General features: G+C 31.8%; 1 protein-coding gene across 3 annotated transcripts; it reads left to right on the top strand.

Moving 5' to 3' along the window:
• The first annotated feature begins 1,780 nt into the window (after positions 1–1,780).
• Positions 1,781–16,720, top strand: LOC148628372 (peroxiredoxin-1-like). 3 transcript variants are annotated; one of them, XM_088586238.1, is made up of 6 exons: positions 1,781–1,920; positions 7,218–7,354; positions 11,203–11,319; positions 14,233–14,355; positions 14,576–14,706; positions 16,495–16,720. In XM_088586238.1, the coding sequence occupies exons 2-6, from the start codon at positions 7,221–7,223 to the stop codon at positions 16,581–16,583; spliced, it is 594 nt and encodes a 197-aa protein (XP_088442364.1). In that variant the 5' UTR covers positions 1,781–1,920; positions 7,218–7,220; the 3' UTR covers positions 16,584–16,720. The 3 variants fall into 3 exon arrangements, with proteins under 3 accessions (XP_088442364.1, XP_088442349.1, XP_088442357.1); XM_088586223.1 differs by having other exon boundaries at positions 1,897–2,077; XM_088586231.1 differs by lacking the exon at positions 1,781–1,920 and adding an exon at positions 5,734–5,755.
• The last annotated feature ends 509 nt before the right edge of the window (positions 16,721–17,229 follow it).

Raw genomic sequence — 17,229 nt, 5'->3', positions numbered from 1 at the left:
TGATGAAAAAAATTTCAAAATATCAGCAGAACAGGGCTATCATGTAAAATGATCAAAACTTTAATCAAATGTGAATTTTTTGTAATGAATATGATATCAGCATACTGGAAAATGAATATGGAATCTTTTCTAAGTGGGTGTGACATGCACAATATCAGTCGGAAGCATTTGAAGTGTGGTACTTTTTGGTACATTTGTATATCAAAAAAAAAATCCTACTGTTCGTGTATGGAGGATAATAATTAAATAATGAAGGCAGTAGTCAAAAGGAACAGTCTAAAAGGAAAGTCTGCATAACAAATGGCAATACAAGGCATAAACCTGAAAGTTGGTACTCCACTGCAATGGTCCTGACTTGGTGAATGCATTTCAAAATAAAAGGTGGGTTAAACCAGGTTTTCAAGCATGCTGAACCTCCTGCTTCCTGGCATTATGGGTAATAATTTCTGGTATATTTCGACACAAATGGGCAGTCTAAAATTACTACCAGTCAAAATTGGTAAAGCCAGTAGTCAACACATGACAAAAGATAACATGTAAATCCTAGACCACTGGAGTGGGGTGTACCCACTATGTATTTAAACATTTCAAGTAGCATGGATTTTTATAGTTAACCTTGACTGTAATAGGAGAGTTCTTCTGATGTCATCACGCCCCGTGCAGGTCCGGGTGTTAAAAGAATAGGCCTGCAGCAGCGCTAAGCTTGTGAAAGGCGACTAAATAGTGCTCAGAACTTTAGCCGGGGCTAGGGCGCTCTGCCCACAGAGCAAATGGGATGTGTGCCCCAGGTGCTTGAATGGGGTACCCCTGGCGTGTTACATGTTGGGGTTGTCGGGCTATAATACCGAAAACCTGACCGCCAACCATAGTGGTGCACCGTGTTGGGAAAGATGCCACGTTCGTCGCACGTTAAAGAACCCTACTGTGGTCTTCTCACAGAGTAGGAAACATTGGGCTCCGCCACGGGAGGCTAAATTGCCCGACCCTACCCACCTCTCCCTATTTCCAGTGGCAATCAAAGTTTGTCGACCCCATTGTCCTTGTGTCCCATCCCTTTTTCATTTCGTCATCATTTCATGTTCATTTTGTCATCAGTTTCATGTTCATCCTCTGAATATAGCTGAAATATTGCTGCTCGGACGTTAAACCCCAACAAACAAACAAACAAACTGATGTCATCACTCACCTGTGATTTGGATTTGGTTGGCAAAAAATTCATTGAGTGGCATGGGGCATCAACTTTAAATCATCATAACTTTTTCGTTTTTTAAGATAATTGAAAAATTATTTTGGTTCACTACACTGCCAATAATACTCTTTTTATCCACAGAATGTTAAAATAAATATTCAGTAATTAGACTATGTGAGCATAAAAATTTTAAAATTTTAATGAAAAAAGAGGTTTACATATAAATATCATTTCAAATTTATTTTTTAAGTGAAAGAGTAAAAAATTCACGTACAAAATATGAATTATTTTATCTAAATGAAACATTTTACAGAACCAAACAACACAGCTATAAAGTTTTGAAAATTGGGATTCTAATCATGAAATTGTTAATTGTCTATTTCGTTGTTTATTTTCCAACCAATTTGACACTTAATGATATGCAAATTTGTGAATATGACATCACTAATGAGATTGGCGAACTCTCCTTAAGCAAGAGAGTATATACAATTTACATTTTATGTTAAAGAAAGTAAATTTTGTTTTGTCTCGTTTTGTTAATTTTATTTTTGTCCAGTTTCTACAATATAGAGAACCTTTACACTGGTTCACTGTTCATGGAGATCATCAACCTCCTGCTCTTCCTTTGGCGTACCAGTGTAAAGGTTGTTGGACGGGAACCAGATCACTATTGACTTAGGCACGTGAAATAATTCCTTTCTCGAAGAATCCATTTCCAAGGACACATTGTGGTCAGTTATCTAATATTCGAAAATGTCTTTCAAGCTTTTGCTTAGATTGTCAACAAAAATTCCAAAAAGTGTCACGAAGGGATGCATAACGTCGCTATTTAACTCCACTTGTCCTCGTCCGATTTTGAATGGTTTGGTTTCAAGAGGATGTTGTACGGTAAAGAAATTGTGGCAAAGTGCATGTGGTACACACTTGTCATTTCTTTTTTTAGGAAGCAACGAAGTAAATCTTTATTACATTCGGTACTGTCGACTATATTATTAAACAAAAAAACTCATTGGTTTATAAACTCCCAAATTACCAAATGCAAAACTGTGTGTGCCACAAAGTGACAAACTGAACAACAAATTTTTCATTATTTTTTTTATTTTTTTTTTTTTTTTGGGGGGGGGGGGGGGAGATAGGGTTACATTACAGTGCATGACATTTATTTTGCAGTTCTAACTTTTTATATGTTAGTTTCGAGCAGACTCTTTTAATTTCTAGTTCAAGAAAAGCGAACTAAAAATTGTACGAAGTCTGTGAATTTTAACCCAGCTATAAATATTTATGTGTTAGTGTGTGCATCTCAGATAACTGTTTTGATTTACATGTACATATAGTTCTTTTAAATGATAATATATACATTGGTACATTAGCCATGAAACATCCAAATCAAAGGTCATGTATGAAGTATAACAGGTGCAAAACTTCATGATGCAATCAGCTGATTAGCACATGGACTATCAGGTGATAACATTGATAATTACCTGTAGTCAAATTTTCATTAACCTTTCTGGTGAGTAGTAGAAACTTAAATGAGCATTTTCTGAGTAGGGTTATACATGTATGTAATAGTATAGAAAGAGTGAAGCTTTACATGTGTAAGTATCAAGAACTAATTGGGTTTTGATTAGTAGTACATGTACAATGTATGCTATGCATTTGAGCACTTAGTTTTACGTTTTTTACCAAACTAGCTCTGTTGTACATGTATATGATATGACTTTACAATGAGTAATTCCTGGCTGTTGATTCATGACAAAAATTTGTTTGATAGTCGAAATTTCAGTTTTAGAATTTCACATATATTGGACTTAATCTAAGTTTGCATTGTTAATACTTTCACATGTTCTAACATTTCTGAAGAATACTTTGTGAAATTGACATCAGACTTTATACAATTAACTCTTTAGACTTTCAATTTGTATTCTGTTTCCTTATTCATATTGTTTGTTTTTTTTTTTGGTTTGACAACATGGTATAGCTTCAAGTGAAAGAAATTTCTTTGTTTCTATGAAAAATGTATCTTTATCTCGATAAGTTTGTCATTAATGGCATAGCTTTTTTTATTAAATACATGATACCAGAATTACAATCACTTGCAATTTGGTCAATTAAAATTAAACAAGAAATTAAAAAAAAAAAAATACCCCAAAAAAACAAACTGTATTTACAACATTAACTATGAAATTAGTTTGTTACATACTGGTATGTTGAAACCATTTCTCATAAACAGAAGTCACATGCGAAAAATTGAATTAACTTTTTAAAAAACCTTTACTTTCAATGATACGTTGTGTATTAGCAGTTACCCACACTAAACTGGAAAATAAAGGGATTGTAAATCTGTTAGTGAAGTTCAATTTTTTTTTTCATTATTCAGTCAACTACATCTTATGCTAAAGTTAAGATAGCCAAATAAAATTTAATTAGTTGATTTTTAATCCCTCCTGCCCCTAAAAAATTGACAAAAATGAAAAAAATTGGGGTTGGAATTTCTGTCAGGATATTTTTTCGTGTCAGTTTCTAGTATTGAGCATTTGAGATACTGATATGCCAAACATAAAAATATGTTTGTTTGCTGTTTCCCTACCCTATGGTTTGAAGCTTGGGTTGGTAGTTAGGGAAAAAAAATATTTTATTGAAATTTTGGAGAGGAAGAAATGCAGAATTGAACATATAAGAGATGTGACATACCGCTATGCAAGGCAATAAGTAAGTCTCCGTATCTTTGAGGACTTGTTATTATATTATCTGTATTACTTTGTTGTTTATGAAGTTATACAAGAAGTGTGTATCAGTTACATCATTGAAAAGCTAATTTGTAATGGTAATGTTCCATATCTTGAATCATAATGCAAGTACATCTTTCTGTATCTTTTGTCGGTGTTTGATACATGGACACGAGAATTTGAAATTGATAGCAAATGATCTAATAGAATGGAACAAATTGTTTATTTAATATCAAACAAAACTAGCAATGTCTAGAAACATTTACTAGTGAATGTTGACAATGTTGTTGCTCGACCCATCATAACATAAGCACTTGGTCAAGGTCTTTAGTTATTGTTTGTGTTACTGTTGATTGTTTTTTGGGGTATCTCTCAAAACTTCAAAAATTAAATATTTATGTTTTTGATCAAAATCGTGAACCACTGTAATGGCCTCTTCCAAGTCCTGTTTAAAATTTACTGAGAAAATTTATGACCTTATCTATTTCTCACTGTGGTCAAGGGTCAAATCATTGGGATGTATTCAAACACATCTAAAGATCTTTCCATGCGAATTTTGTTGGGAAATTGTAAAGTACAAAAATGTATATTTATAACAACGGCACAAATTTTGAAGTGTTCCTGTATTTTATTTTGACAGAAGAACAGAACGTAAAGACTTAGCCTTGTTGGGCTGAGCATCCATTAAAATCACATTAAGTCAGTCGAGATAGTGCATTAAAAAAAAGATCAATTACCAAACTTTCAGAGTGTTTCACGATCAGAGCCCACCAAAAAAAAAAACAAAACATATTTGTAATTTAGGCCTAACACACAAATCTTTCATTTCTTAATGACTAAAACAGTATTCCTTATCTGAAATGTGGCTATTGATTTTGAATATATCTATACTTCAAATAGTTAAAAATTAGGTTAGCAAATTTATTTTTTGTATCTGGTATGAAATTAAAAAAATAAAATGAAATCCTCCCATCCATGCCATATTTTTTATTTATGAAGATCGGATGAAAATCTACCATTTAAGGTTACTTAGCCTAAGATTGTTCTGCAAACAAAGGATATATCAAGCCATAATTTTTTAGACATTTGATTTCGGCAGTTGGTAAACCAACTTTTTAACTGTAGGTAAAATGTATATATACTACATTGTAAGAGGCATATGTTTAACATAGACTGGCCATGTTATCATGATCACGACATCTCAATTACTAGCTTTTGTTTTGCTTAATGGAGACAGAATGCAATTTTCAGGCTTTGTTATCTTGAACTACTAACACTGTATTATCAATGTAATATTCATAAATACCATGTATAATTATATACAGGACCCACAAAGGGTAATACACACCTGTATATTCCATACACAGTTGTTCCAGTAGTATGAGATATATACTATTAATTTTAACCCTTTGTCCTTTGATGATGGTCTGTTGATCAAAAGCAGTGTAAAAACATTCTCCATGTTAAATCACCTTGTAATAAACAGATTACAAGATGTCTATCTTCACATTGTCCTGTAGAATGTTGTTTATTTGAATTGTTCTACTTACAAATGTAACTGCTTTAAGTACAGTTGTAATATGTATTTATTGATTGATAACATGTTGTGTAATTAAAGTGACCTTTTACCTGAGAAAGTCAATTAATGCATTTGATTTTTAGATTTATCGATAGAGTTTTCTTTAAAAGCAGATAGGTGTAAAAATGATTCATTAAATATTGAGTATATATGTATAGGGAGTATTTGAGATTACTTAATTTACAAGATCGTGTCATACCCATTACACAAGGATACAATTTAAATTTTACTGTTGAGGATTTTGAAGAACCAGTCATGCCGGTAAGAATCCTTAATTTTACTTTTTGTACTACAGTGGTTCCACTTAATTGCATACCTGTTAATTGCATAAAAACATTTCATAGCTTATCCATGTTTAAAATTCCCCTTATTTGCTTAGCATAAGGCAAAACATGAGGAGATTCCTCTTAATTGCACATTTTGAAAAAAAGAATTACTAAAAAATGCACATAAATGGGTAAAAGCACAATACATTGTTCTTGAAAGCCTCAGTGTTCTTAAGAAATATGTTTCTACAACATTTTCTCTTTCGTTTGACTAGACACTAAAGCAAGAATCTAATTAGACATGAGGAAAGAATATACCTCACTTAAACATTGAAAATATCAGGTATTTTCCCCTTGAAATGACAATTTCTGTTAATTGCAATTTTTTTTTAACGCAAATAGGTTATGTGATTAACAAGAATCCACTGTATATACTTACAATAGTAAAGGATACATGTATAATGAAAAAAATTCTTGTCTTCAGGGTTTTTTATTTGCAATGCAGGTACGGTTGGTTTGGTAGGAGGTACTTTTCATCATTTTCTTTTATAAACATACAGAGATGTTAATACAGTTGTATTCAGGCCTTTCATTAAGAGGCAGTACCAGGTTCTTTTACCCTTCTTAACTACTGAAAGGTACCTCCAGAATTTTAAAATGTATATGAAATTTAAAAATTCTGGATGTATCTTTCAGTAACTTAGAAGGGTAAAATTACCTGGTACCGCCTCTTAATGAAAGGCCTGGTCTTGACAGAACCATTTAGGGTGTGTTTATAAAGCTGATTTATAGTTTTGTTAAAAAAATCATAAAAGCATGACTGCAGTAATATAGTTTAGATCCAGGGTTTTTAGAAAGATATACAATGTACTAATATTAACTGTTCTATTTTAAAGTGGAACAGATTTGTGATATATTGTAAGTACAATCCTGTCTTCTCAACAATTGCATCTAATATTAGATTCCTATGAAATGTTAATATAAAGGACATAAATGAAACGTGGATAAGCATGTTTTATATAGATCTGTTCAGTTTTGTTTGCCCAGACAGTGATAAGTATGAAAAAGTGTACAAGTAATAGCTCTGGTTGAAATGTCCATGTTTTCTCTCATTCAGACATCCTAATTATTTAGCACACTGTAGTGCCTGTGTGTGTTTTTGTACCATTTTTTTGCCCTTGCTTATGTGTTCAAAGGGCATTCAGTTCTACAGCTGTCTACATGAACTAATGTCTGTCTCATAATTTAAATGATTAGGGAAACTTGTTCAAAAATTAAGCATGATTGGTTGAATAGAGTGTGCCACATTTTCAGGGTCTTCCAATCACTTTTAAGAACAGGAGAGTCTGTTTTAATTGCAGTTAGAAACTGGTTTTACAGCCTCTTTTGGGAAAAAAATGACAATAATTGTTTTGATGTCTAAACACAAATAACATGATTTCTTTTTTTATTGGTAGGCAATGTCCGAGTTGAAACTTACCAAACCTGCCCCTGAATTTAGAGGAACAGCTGTAGTAAATGGGGATTTCAAGGAAATTTCACTTGCTGATTACAGAGGAAAATATGTGGTCTTCTTCTTTTACCCCCTAGATTTGTAAGTATCTTTTATATATCATTCTAAATCATTTATACAATACAAATTTGATTATTGAAAGCAATAATTTCTTAGGAATTAATATACCCCTCACAAACAAATGGCCCTCATTTCAGGCACTGTATAGGAATCACCCTGTCTGTCTGTCTGTCCATTCATCTTTGCACATTTCTTGTAAGCACAACTCCTTTTCTACCTCTCATATACAGATGTCTATGAATATAATTAATTCTGAAGATTTTAAAGGGAAGTAATCAAACTTTGATAAAGGGTTTACCTTTTTACATGTTAATATAGCTTAATTACAGCTCTTCCTGAACTGCTCAAGAAGTCAAAAAGGCATAAGATGAGCTTGAAGAAATATAATTACTGGCAGAGGACATACTAATTTAACTTAAGGGTTTTACATGTAAATTCATTTAGTAGATGGGACACTTTCTTTGTTAGGCAAAAAAAATCATGTCTGTTTCCTGCTACCCTATGTACCCTTTTTTGTGATAATCCTAAACATTTTATGGCAACTTTGACTCAAGCATTGTTAAAGTCTAGATATATAGTTTCCTTATAAACTTAATGTAAATATTTTTTGAAAAATAAAATAATTTCCCTACCTACATATACATGTGCCTACCCTATTGTTTTCTTGCTCGTAGCAGGAAACAAGAAATTTTTTATCTAACATAGTTGGTATTGAGTTTGCTTTAACATTATAGGACACTTGTGATGCTTGACTTTGGTAAAGTAATCATTGGAGCTTACGACCTCTCATTTCATTTGACAAAAGTAATAGCAACTGTAACATTCAAATCTTCACTGAGGGCATTGGTATCCAGAATATTTTCTATCACTTTCATATGTTAAATAAATTATAAATAGTTTACTTGTTGAACCAATTAAATACATGTAATTTATTGAAAGAAATATGAAACAAAGCACACAGTTTGCCAAATAAAATCTTTATCCGATTTAGTATTTTAACCATTTACATCACAAAGCAAGGAAGTGCATCCTCTACTTTTTTTAATGATATTACTGGATTGGCCTGAGCTTGCTCACAGTATTCATAGTTAGACTTAGTTATATAATATAATCTACAAGTACATGTAGCTCTGCAAGATATTAGTTCAGTATTATTTTCATTTAAAGTTGAATGTTTTAAGTATACTTCTGTGATCGTTTGGATAGAATTGGAATCACAATGTCTATCCATGATGTGTCTGTCTTCTACATATTAGTCTATTTTTTACAACCCTCCTCCAAGTTACCTGCTGAATTGATTTTATTGGAACTTAACATGAAGGTTTGGTATCATGTGTGGATGTGCATGAATTTGGAAGGTGATAATTGTTAGTGAGGGGTTAAATGGTCAGCATGTGGTAAAACATTGATAAAATGGAGTTTCCATGATTTATTTTGATTCTCATATGAGTTTCTTCGTATTTTTTAATAGACACAGCATGTGTGTTGCATGAAATGGTGACTGTTTTGGAGTAAAATTTTGGTTTGACACATGTAAAAAGTCCCGAAAAAGACTGTCACAAGTCTATGACCTCGGTCATATGTTTATCAGTTTTTTACCACGGCTGGGAAGCATGTCATATTAGAATATTAGAAAATCCAATGTAGTTGTTTACATTTTAGGGGCATTGGTTTTGTGAGCCTGCCAATGTATTTCTAATTTCCTTTAAAAGGAAGTTTGGTTCCAGATAGCTTGAGAACTTGTATTTCTCCAATGATTGTATTGAACAATTTCAAAGCTCTTGAAGAAATGATTTTTTTTATTTGTTTATTTAAATCAAAATTTTAAATTGACTTTAAACTTGAAAAATGAACTCAAGTACATCTTCAACAAATACAGTTTTCATCCACCATTCTCCATTGATCAGAGCATTTGTTTACATTTAGTTTGTGAACTACAACTGTGGTAATAATGCTGAAATGTGTTTTCTGTTTCTAGGTCAAAACTTTAATTTGGTATAGGTATAAAATGGCTTTTTTTTTGTGCACAAACAATAGGTCTAGAAATGCTGGTTGGATCTGAATAGAAAAAAAGGAGAGAAAATTCTTAAAATCTTGTGTTTACATTTCATGTGAGAAACGATATATCTCTCCATAAAACCTTTAAATTTACTCCTAACCTCTCATCTTTTGTCCTCAGTGCATTCCATTCCTAACTTTGGTCTATTTCTCCCTGATTTTAGTAATATAACAATTACTTTACTCACACACATACACTCAGGTGGGGTGCTGGTGAATTGTACAGAACACATTCTGTCTATTTTCATCCATTTATCTGTCTACATATCTTACAAACACAATTCTTCCTAATCTACTCAATTTACAAAAGTTTTGAATTTTATGGAAAGTTTAGGCATCAGATATATACAAGTAGATATGTATGATCAGATGATACTTTAAGGATTTGTGTTACACTGATTTATTTTGTAAAAAAAAAATCCTCTTTGCACTGTGATTTTCCAACCTTTATTTTTTATCTGAACTTCAGTCTCATTCATAGAGTGAAAGAAATATGCCCCTAATTTCTGATATTTCATCTATGAAATTCTCAGATGCTCCAGATTTTGTTGTTTTCTTATCCTATCTTTATGAACAAACTGATTGTTCAGAGATTTTCATCAGTCATCTGTAGGCACAAGACTGTAATTAATTTTCAAGTGCATTTCAATATACACATTTGAGCAGATTAAATAAATTCCATCGGCGCAAACGGAATAAAACTTCTCTGGCCTAAAGATATGTACAAACAGGATTTTATATATAAATTGTAGAAAATTTTATCATCATTTTCTGAAATTAATATATATAATTGGGAGATGGGGTAAACATGACAAATGAACTGAGTTAAAAGTCCTAAATTTTAATCTTCCTCCACTGAACCAAATCAAAACTTTTAGTCAGAATTGATTAATGAAAAAAAATCCCATGTAATTTTAACCTATTTTCTATCAGTTAGAGGCAAAACTTCAGCAAATAAGTTTCCAGTAAAAATATGAAAAAATGTGGAAGGTACCTACTACCAAAGTTGGAACTATATTCGTATACAACGAAAACCAAGGGGAATTAATTGTGTTCTCGTACCTGTACTCTTCATGTACTATAATTATTATATTGCAGTCTATTTTAATCTTAAGTCGACCTTGAGCTTGAAATGAATGTGAGCACAAGTAAAGCTTAAAGAACAAGCAGAAAATTGAAACATACAATATCATGACTATCAGTAGGCAAGTTTGAAGTATTATGTTAAAGAATTCAGAGCCTGATGGTAGCAAATGTCAGAAGGAAGAGACATTCAAGTTTAAAATTGTGCTTCCTTCTCTGTTTTAAAATACTATGATCCCTTTACCAATAGCACAGAAGATTGGCAATCAATATAATGGAAAGCTTGAATTTAATATTATACATGTACATTAAATTATTAAAAATTCATATGTTTCTTATAAAACTTCAAAATGTTCATGATTTGAATAAAGATGTGATACAAAATTCCTTTTACACTTATATCGTATACTTAATGTACACTGTATCTGTATTGGTATCTAGAGTCATACAAAATTCACCTCATGGAATTCACTTCAGGGGACATAGTGGTGGTTCTCAAATATTTATGTTTAATTCTCTGAAATCACAATTTTAATCACATTTTTCTCAATTGCAATTGCCTTGGGTATGTACCAAAAACCTAAAGGATAACCACTGTTGTTAGTAGTGTAAACAATAATATGGTTTGCAGTTGAAACCATGAGATAGTGATAGGTGACTAGTTTGCAATAATAAGATTGTCAAACAAGTAAAACAAACACATGAAATGGTATTTTATCTATTTTCAGTACATTTATTTGTCCAACTGAGATAACAGCCTTCAGTGATAGGGCCGAAGAGTTCCGTTCCATTAACTGTGAAGTTGTTGCCTGTTCTGTAGACAGTCATTTCTCACATTTGGCTTGGTAAGCTATAGGCAGTATGGATTAGACAAATAGAAATACTGTTGAATGTACAAATGTAGGCAAGACTGTTTGCAATAAATATATTAGAAGCAATAATTTGGTAAGAGGAATTGGTTCGGTAAGGACAAAATTTGGTCTCAAAATCAAAGTCTGCCAGAAGAGAATTAACGATGTTTCTCCAACTCTTTAATGTGTTTTATAGTTGATTTGATTGGTTTATTTGCACAGTTTTTTACTCTTTTTAACAATGGCTGTATGCATGTTCATTCTCATGCTTCATATATTTTGTGTATAATTGTCAGTTACAACTCATGTGAAAATACCTTGAGTAAACAAATGTGTGACCACTTTTGTTTCACTCAAAAACCGTCTTAAAAGAAATATTAAAAGTTTAAGGTTTTTGTAAAATTTATGTAAATGCATACTGTTATTACTGGAATAACGTCATATATCTCATCAAATGCAGCTTGTTTTCAGTTTTTGTGACCATTTTACTATACTATTACTACCTGGAAATCAGCTTTAATCAAATTTTAAAAAATGCACAAATTATGAGGCCAAAAGTGTCCTCACCGAACTTTCTCCTTTCCAAAAATATCAAGATTTATTTAACCATTACAAATGTACTTGTATTGCATTAGTGTTTAAAATAATAATGGCCTCAATGCTCTCTACAAATGTTCCACTTTTTGTGTGGCTCAGTGGGTGGCAGCAGCCACTCAAAGTTGCCATTGAAACCCAATATGGAAACACATTTCGGCCTATATACATGTATCTGCCTTAATGTGGCTCAGATGGTTCAGTGGATGGCAAGAATGACGGAAGAATGTATGGAACTATATAAACCCTTTGTTGAACAAACGATATGACAACATGATTTCAAATTCTCCAGGTGAGCTATTCAGGGTCTGTAAAGCCTCTAGTTTAATTTGACATTACTCAACTTAAACTTTATTTTTCTGGAATAAAAATATTAACATGTAAATTTTATTCATATTCAAGCCACTTATAACAGTAGCTTCTGCTGATCAAAATTTTAGTTTGCTGTTTGAAAGTGTGCATAGCTTACATGACAAATGTATTGACTGAACCATAGCAAATTATCTCCAGTTCTTCAACTTTTATGTGTATTCAATGTGCTGTACCACTTAAAAGACATTCAAAATATGTACTTACTGGTTAGATTTATTTAAATGAATCATTTCAGAAAGTAAAGTTTGAATCATAAATATTGATATTTCATTTATAATTGGGCCCAAAGTAAGTCTAAATGGCCCTTCTCCTTAGTCATACAATTTAGGAGGAATTTATGATACATTTATATTCACATTAGTTTTATGAGTTCATGTGTAAAAATTGTTCCTTTTCCTTTGTTGCCAAAATTCAATGACCCAAATATTTAATTTAGCAAATAAAAAGTAGAAACTGTATAAAATAAAAGGTTATTCTTCGGCTTTTATTGTTCGGCATTAGCAGTCTGTGTTTTGTAGTCATTTTGAATGTTCTGTAATCTGCGTCAATTAGTAGTTCTTGATTAATTTAAAAAGTAAATTATTAAAAATGATCAATTTTAGATAAACCTTGTAATGGAGTAATAACTTGTGATGTCAGATTTTCTCAAATTCAGTATAATTCTACATGTAGATGGCTTTTTTAATTCTTTTAAAGAAAAAAATGATCAATCAGACAATGCCTGGATTTCTTTGAACATTTACCTAATTTCATCAGAGTTACTCTTTACATCATATTTCATCTGCAAACAACATTTTGGGATTTAAAGGAAATGTGTTAGTGATGTTGTTTGCCTTTAATTACTCTTGAAATAAACTGTATACCTTAGATAAAGAAATAGTTAATTTTTCCCACAAAAAGGTGTAAAAATATTCTCAAGTAGTAAAGAATTTGTACCTAAAACCCAAATGTTATATAACCGCAAAACAAGGATTATTTATTTAGTACATACTGGTACATCAACATTTCCCTAATTCCTGTAAATGACCTATATCTTCCAGGGAAGTATAGAAAAATATTAATCACTGCATTAACAATGTATATTGAAGGTATAACTACTAATTTAGTATTGAATTTTGATCAAACTTTATATAAGATTGGGTATGAAAGAAGATAATCCAACTTGAGGGTTTTCAGAGTTAGAGTTCAAGTGAGAGAAGAGATAATATTAGTTTTCATTTGCTTAGAGGAGTTTTTTTTAAATAATTGTATATTTTTTTTTCACTTCATCAAGATCATTTAGTCTTTCAGGTTTGATTTTATTACATGTTAGTATGAAATGAACCCAAAGTTTTTAGTGTTTTGCTCAACGTGTCAGTATTTACAATGCCAAAAATTTATTTCTTGTTTCCAGATGAGCTTGATGTGTGTCATTTTTATAGGACTCCAAAAAACATTGTGGGGTCATATAATGATATAATGATTTCATCATGTATTGACTTTAAGTTTCGGGACAATAATTTTACTGTAAGTGAATGGATCACTTTGAAATTGTTCAAGATGCCATGCCACAAAAGGAAAGCTGGAATTGATATTGGGGCTTGTGACATGAACCATTAAGTTGAAACAAGCAATTTCAATATGTTCGGTCAATAACTTGGCAATAAGTGAATAATGGATTTTTTCAAAATTGTTTTAGTAAATTGAAATTGCTTGTGTAGTGTGTCCATACTCTCCCCAACTGTTCAGGCTTTGACTTCTTGAGTAATGTCATGCTGCCCCATGCAAAGCATTTTATTTGTCCTTGTTGCAGAAATGTATGTCTTGTTCAAGTTAAATATCTTATTCATAGTAATTCACTTAATAATGTATCATTTAATTTGCCTACATAACATCAGGATGTGTTTCCTAAGATATTTTTTTATTCTTTTTTTTTCAATTCATTATTTATTCTTCTTTCAGGGTAAATACTCCTAGAAAGCAAGGTGGATTAGGAGCTATGAAAATACCAATCTTATCCGACCTTACAAAAGATATCAGCAAGGCATATAATGTATTGAAGGAAGATGAAGGAATTGCCTTCAGGTAAAATGCCTGATTTTAGGCCATTCTAAGTTAATGTTGCTGCCCTCAATGAAATTACAGTGACATGTAATAGAAAAAGGCAAGTTTTTTTTCTTTTTTTTACATTTCTGGGATGAATTATTAAGACAGTGAACTTTTGTCTTTTGACTTGATATTGAATGAAAAAAAAAATGATCATGATTTATTTAAATGTTCAGTTGTATATGGTTGTATATTACAGAGGCCTGTTCATTATTGATGACAAAGGAAATCTTAGGCAGATGACAATCAATGACCTTCCAGTCGGTAGATCTGTTGATGAAACACTACGTCTTGTACAGGCTTTCCAATTCACAGATAAGCATGGCGAAGGTATAAATGTTATCATTTGTTAAAAAAAATCAGTTTTTTTTATTTGTTTTTTTCTACCACTCTACACATTGCCATGCTAAGTCAAAACACAGTATCTTAATGCTTGGGCACAAGAATACCTAACTCAGTGAGGTAATAATAAACTGAGGAATGCAGAAACTTCAGGCTATTTTCATTTAGATTAGATTCTTATTTAGATGAGAAGCAATTTTTATACCCCGTCAAATGAAGTGGCAAGATTTTATGTGATTTTCCTCTGAAAAGTAGCATATCTGTAGGAACCAATTTTTATACACTGCCTCACAAAGTGGCAAGGTATTATGTGATGTCCTCAGAAAAGTCATGTGTCTCTGTCTGTCAGTTCGTCTCCTGACAGTTTCCAGATGATAACTTGAGAATGTATCAATGATTTTTTGGAAACTTTGCAAACATGTTTAGCACTATAAAATACATCTTTAGTTTAATATACAGCAAAATCCAAAATGTACTTGTTGAGTTATGCCATTTTGAACATTTGCTATCCCCGTTTTTTCAACATTACGTGACAAGGCATAATGTTCCATCAATGCCCTATTTTTATTTAATTTGTTATAGCTGTTTTTTTTCTATAACATTTGATACCACATGACATGTGGGAGGACTGGTATAAAGCAGAGGCTGTTTGACTGATGAACTGTCGGCATGTGGGAATAGTAGAATGCAGGGTCTTTTTGATTGATAAACTCTCAGCAAGTAGGACTATTACAAAACAGGGTCTGTTTGATTTATAAAATCTCTTCCTGAAATGCATGAGATATCTGCCATAGGTTAATAAGCTTCAACCACAAGAGAATTTAGGGTTCATCAGATTTGTTTCCCAAAAAATGACAGTTGAGTTTCCATACTGCATTCTAACCAAAACTGATTGTAGATAGCACAGCACTACAGATTATACATATTCATTAACTCCATTCAGTGGACACCTTTGTAACATGTACATCAGTCACCTGTTTATGTCCGAACAGACATTTCATTTGTTTACAACACCCATTTTTTGTGTCTACATTCAGAACTTGATTTGAGTCTATATTTTTTTTCACCTAAAACGCCCAAGAATTACAAAAAGTATTACAGGTGTTTGAATGAGTTTGCCTAAGGGGTCAATGATTTATTGATCATGCTAATAAAAATAATTACACATGTATAGTTTAAAGGAATTGCCAAAAGGTGTGGAAAAGACAATAAATAATTTCATAAAAGACAAGATCACTCAATCAGGTTGAAAAATATTGACTTTTTATCATACCGTTTGATGCCATAACAATAACTTCCTTTATTGACCAACGTTTGATGATTAGCCTAAATATGATCAAAACTGCCAATTTAGAACAAAATACAAAGTGTACCAATACAGAATTTAGCCATCCAATACGGCTATATAATATTGGCATGGCTAAAATCCATATTGGCCGATACCAATATGATGTATTGGACTAGTTTGTCAATAAAGGTATAGTTGCGCAATATGTGTACTATATTCTATTGCTAAATAAAATACATATAAAGTAGACACATGCATGCATGTCTGTTCAACTTTTTACTTTAGACTTCGAAAATTGTGGCATCTGGCTTAACTTCTTTTGAAAGGTCAGCTCTCTTGAGAGGTCTATTTTACCATTCCCCACCAGTGAGTGCTAAATACAGGTTGCACTGTATAGAAATACAAAACACAGTGCTTTATTGGCTTTGAAAAATAACAAGTCCTGATACTTTTTTCTTTTACTGTATTTATTATTATATGTTTTCCAGTGTGTCCAGCAGGATGGAAGCCAGGCTCAGATACAATGAAGGCAGATCCTAAAGGCAGTAAGGATTATTTTGGAAAGCACAACAAATGAACACCTGAAAGAGAACAAATGAACAATAAATACTCTTTGGATTAATGTGTCTCTAGACTGCTTTTTTCCTTGTCAAGCATTTATTTTGATGTTTTTCTGAGGGTATAAACATTGTAGAATATATGTTGTGAAACTAATTTGTTAGTGATTGTCTTTGCAAGTTACTGCCAACACTAGGTGTGCCAAATTTTACAAATATCAACTTTGCAATGATTTCTTTTCTTATTTAACTACTGTTGATATACAAATACTTTGAATAGCTAGTAATGTAAAGTGAACAAATGTTCATTTTGTCTGAGGTAAAAGATATATTTTTTGATAATGCTATCCTATTTATCTTATTGGAAGAACAGATTTGGTATTTTAAGTCCTTACACATATTTTACTGTTTTACAATATTGATATTATGATATAGTAATTGGATCTCGGTGTAATAATCATGCTAACCCCACCTATCATGTTTCAATAAATTCACACCAATAAAAACAATCTACACTCTAATGTAAAACTTGTGTTGTTGTTCATGTGTAGAGTTTATCTTATTTCATATTTATACAGTCATTTTTGCTTTATTATTTGTTATAAGACCACAAACAGTTATTCTAATTTAGGGGTACAATAAGTGTTTCGTTCTAAGGTTAGTAGG

The sequence above is a fragment of the Perna viridis genome, chromosome 1 (genome assembly GCF_037379345.1).
Source record: "Perna viridis isolate PV_CMFRI_1.1 ecotype Kerala chromosome 1, ASM3737934v1, whole genome shotgun sequence".
In the NCBI taxonomy this organism is placed as follows: Eukaryota; Metazoa; Mollusca; class Bivalvia; order Mytilida; family Mytilidae; genus Perna; species Perna viridis.
This window is presented reverse-complemented; position numbering and strand designations above follow the sequence as displayed.

Excerpts from the sequence above, each read along its gene's own strand:
- LOC148628372 (XM_088586223.1), top strand. The coding sequence starts at position 1,943 with ATGTCTTTCAAGCTTTTGCTTAGATTGTCAACAAAAATTCCAAAAAGT. Across the intron at positions 7,355-11,202 it reads TTCTTTTACCCCCTAGATTT|TACATTTATTTGTCCAACTG; the intron begins GTAAGTATCTTT and ends ATCTATTTTCAG. Across the intron at positions 14,356-14,575 it reads GATGAAGGAATTGCCTTCAG|AGGCCTGTTCATTATTGATG; the intron begins GTAAAATGCCTG and ends TGTATATTACAG.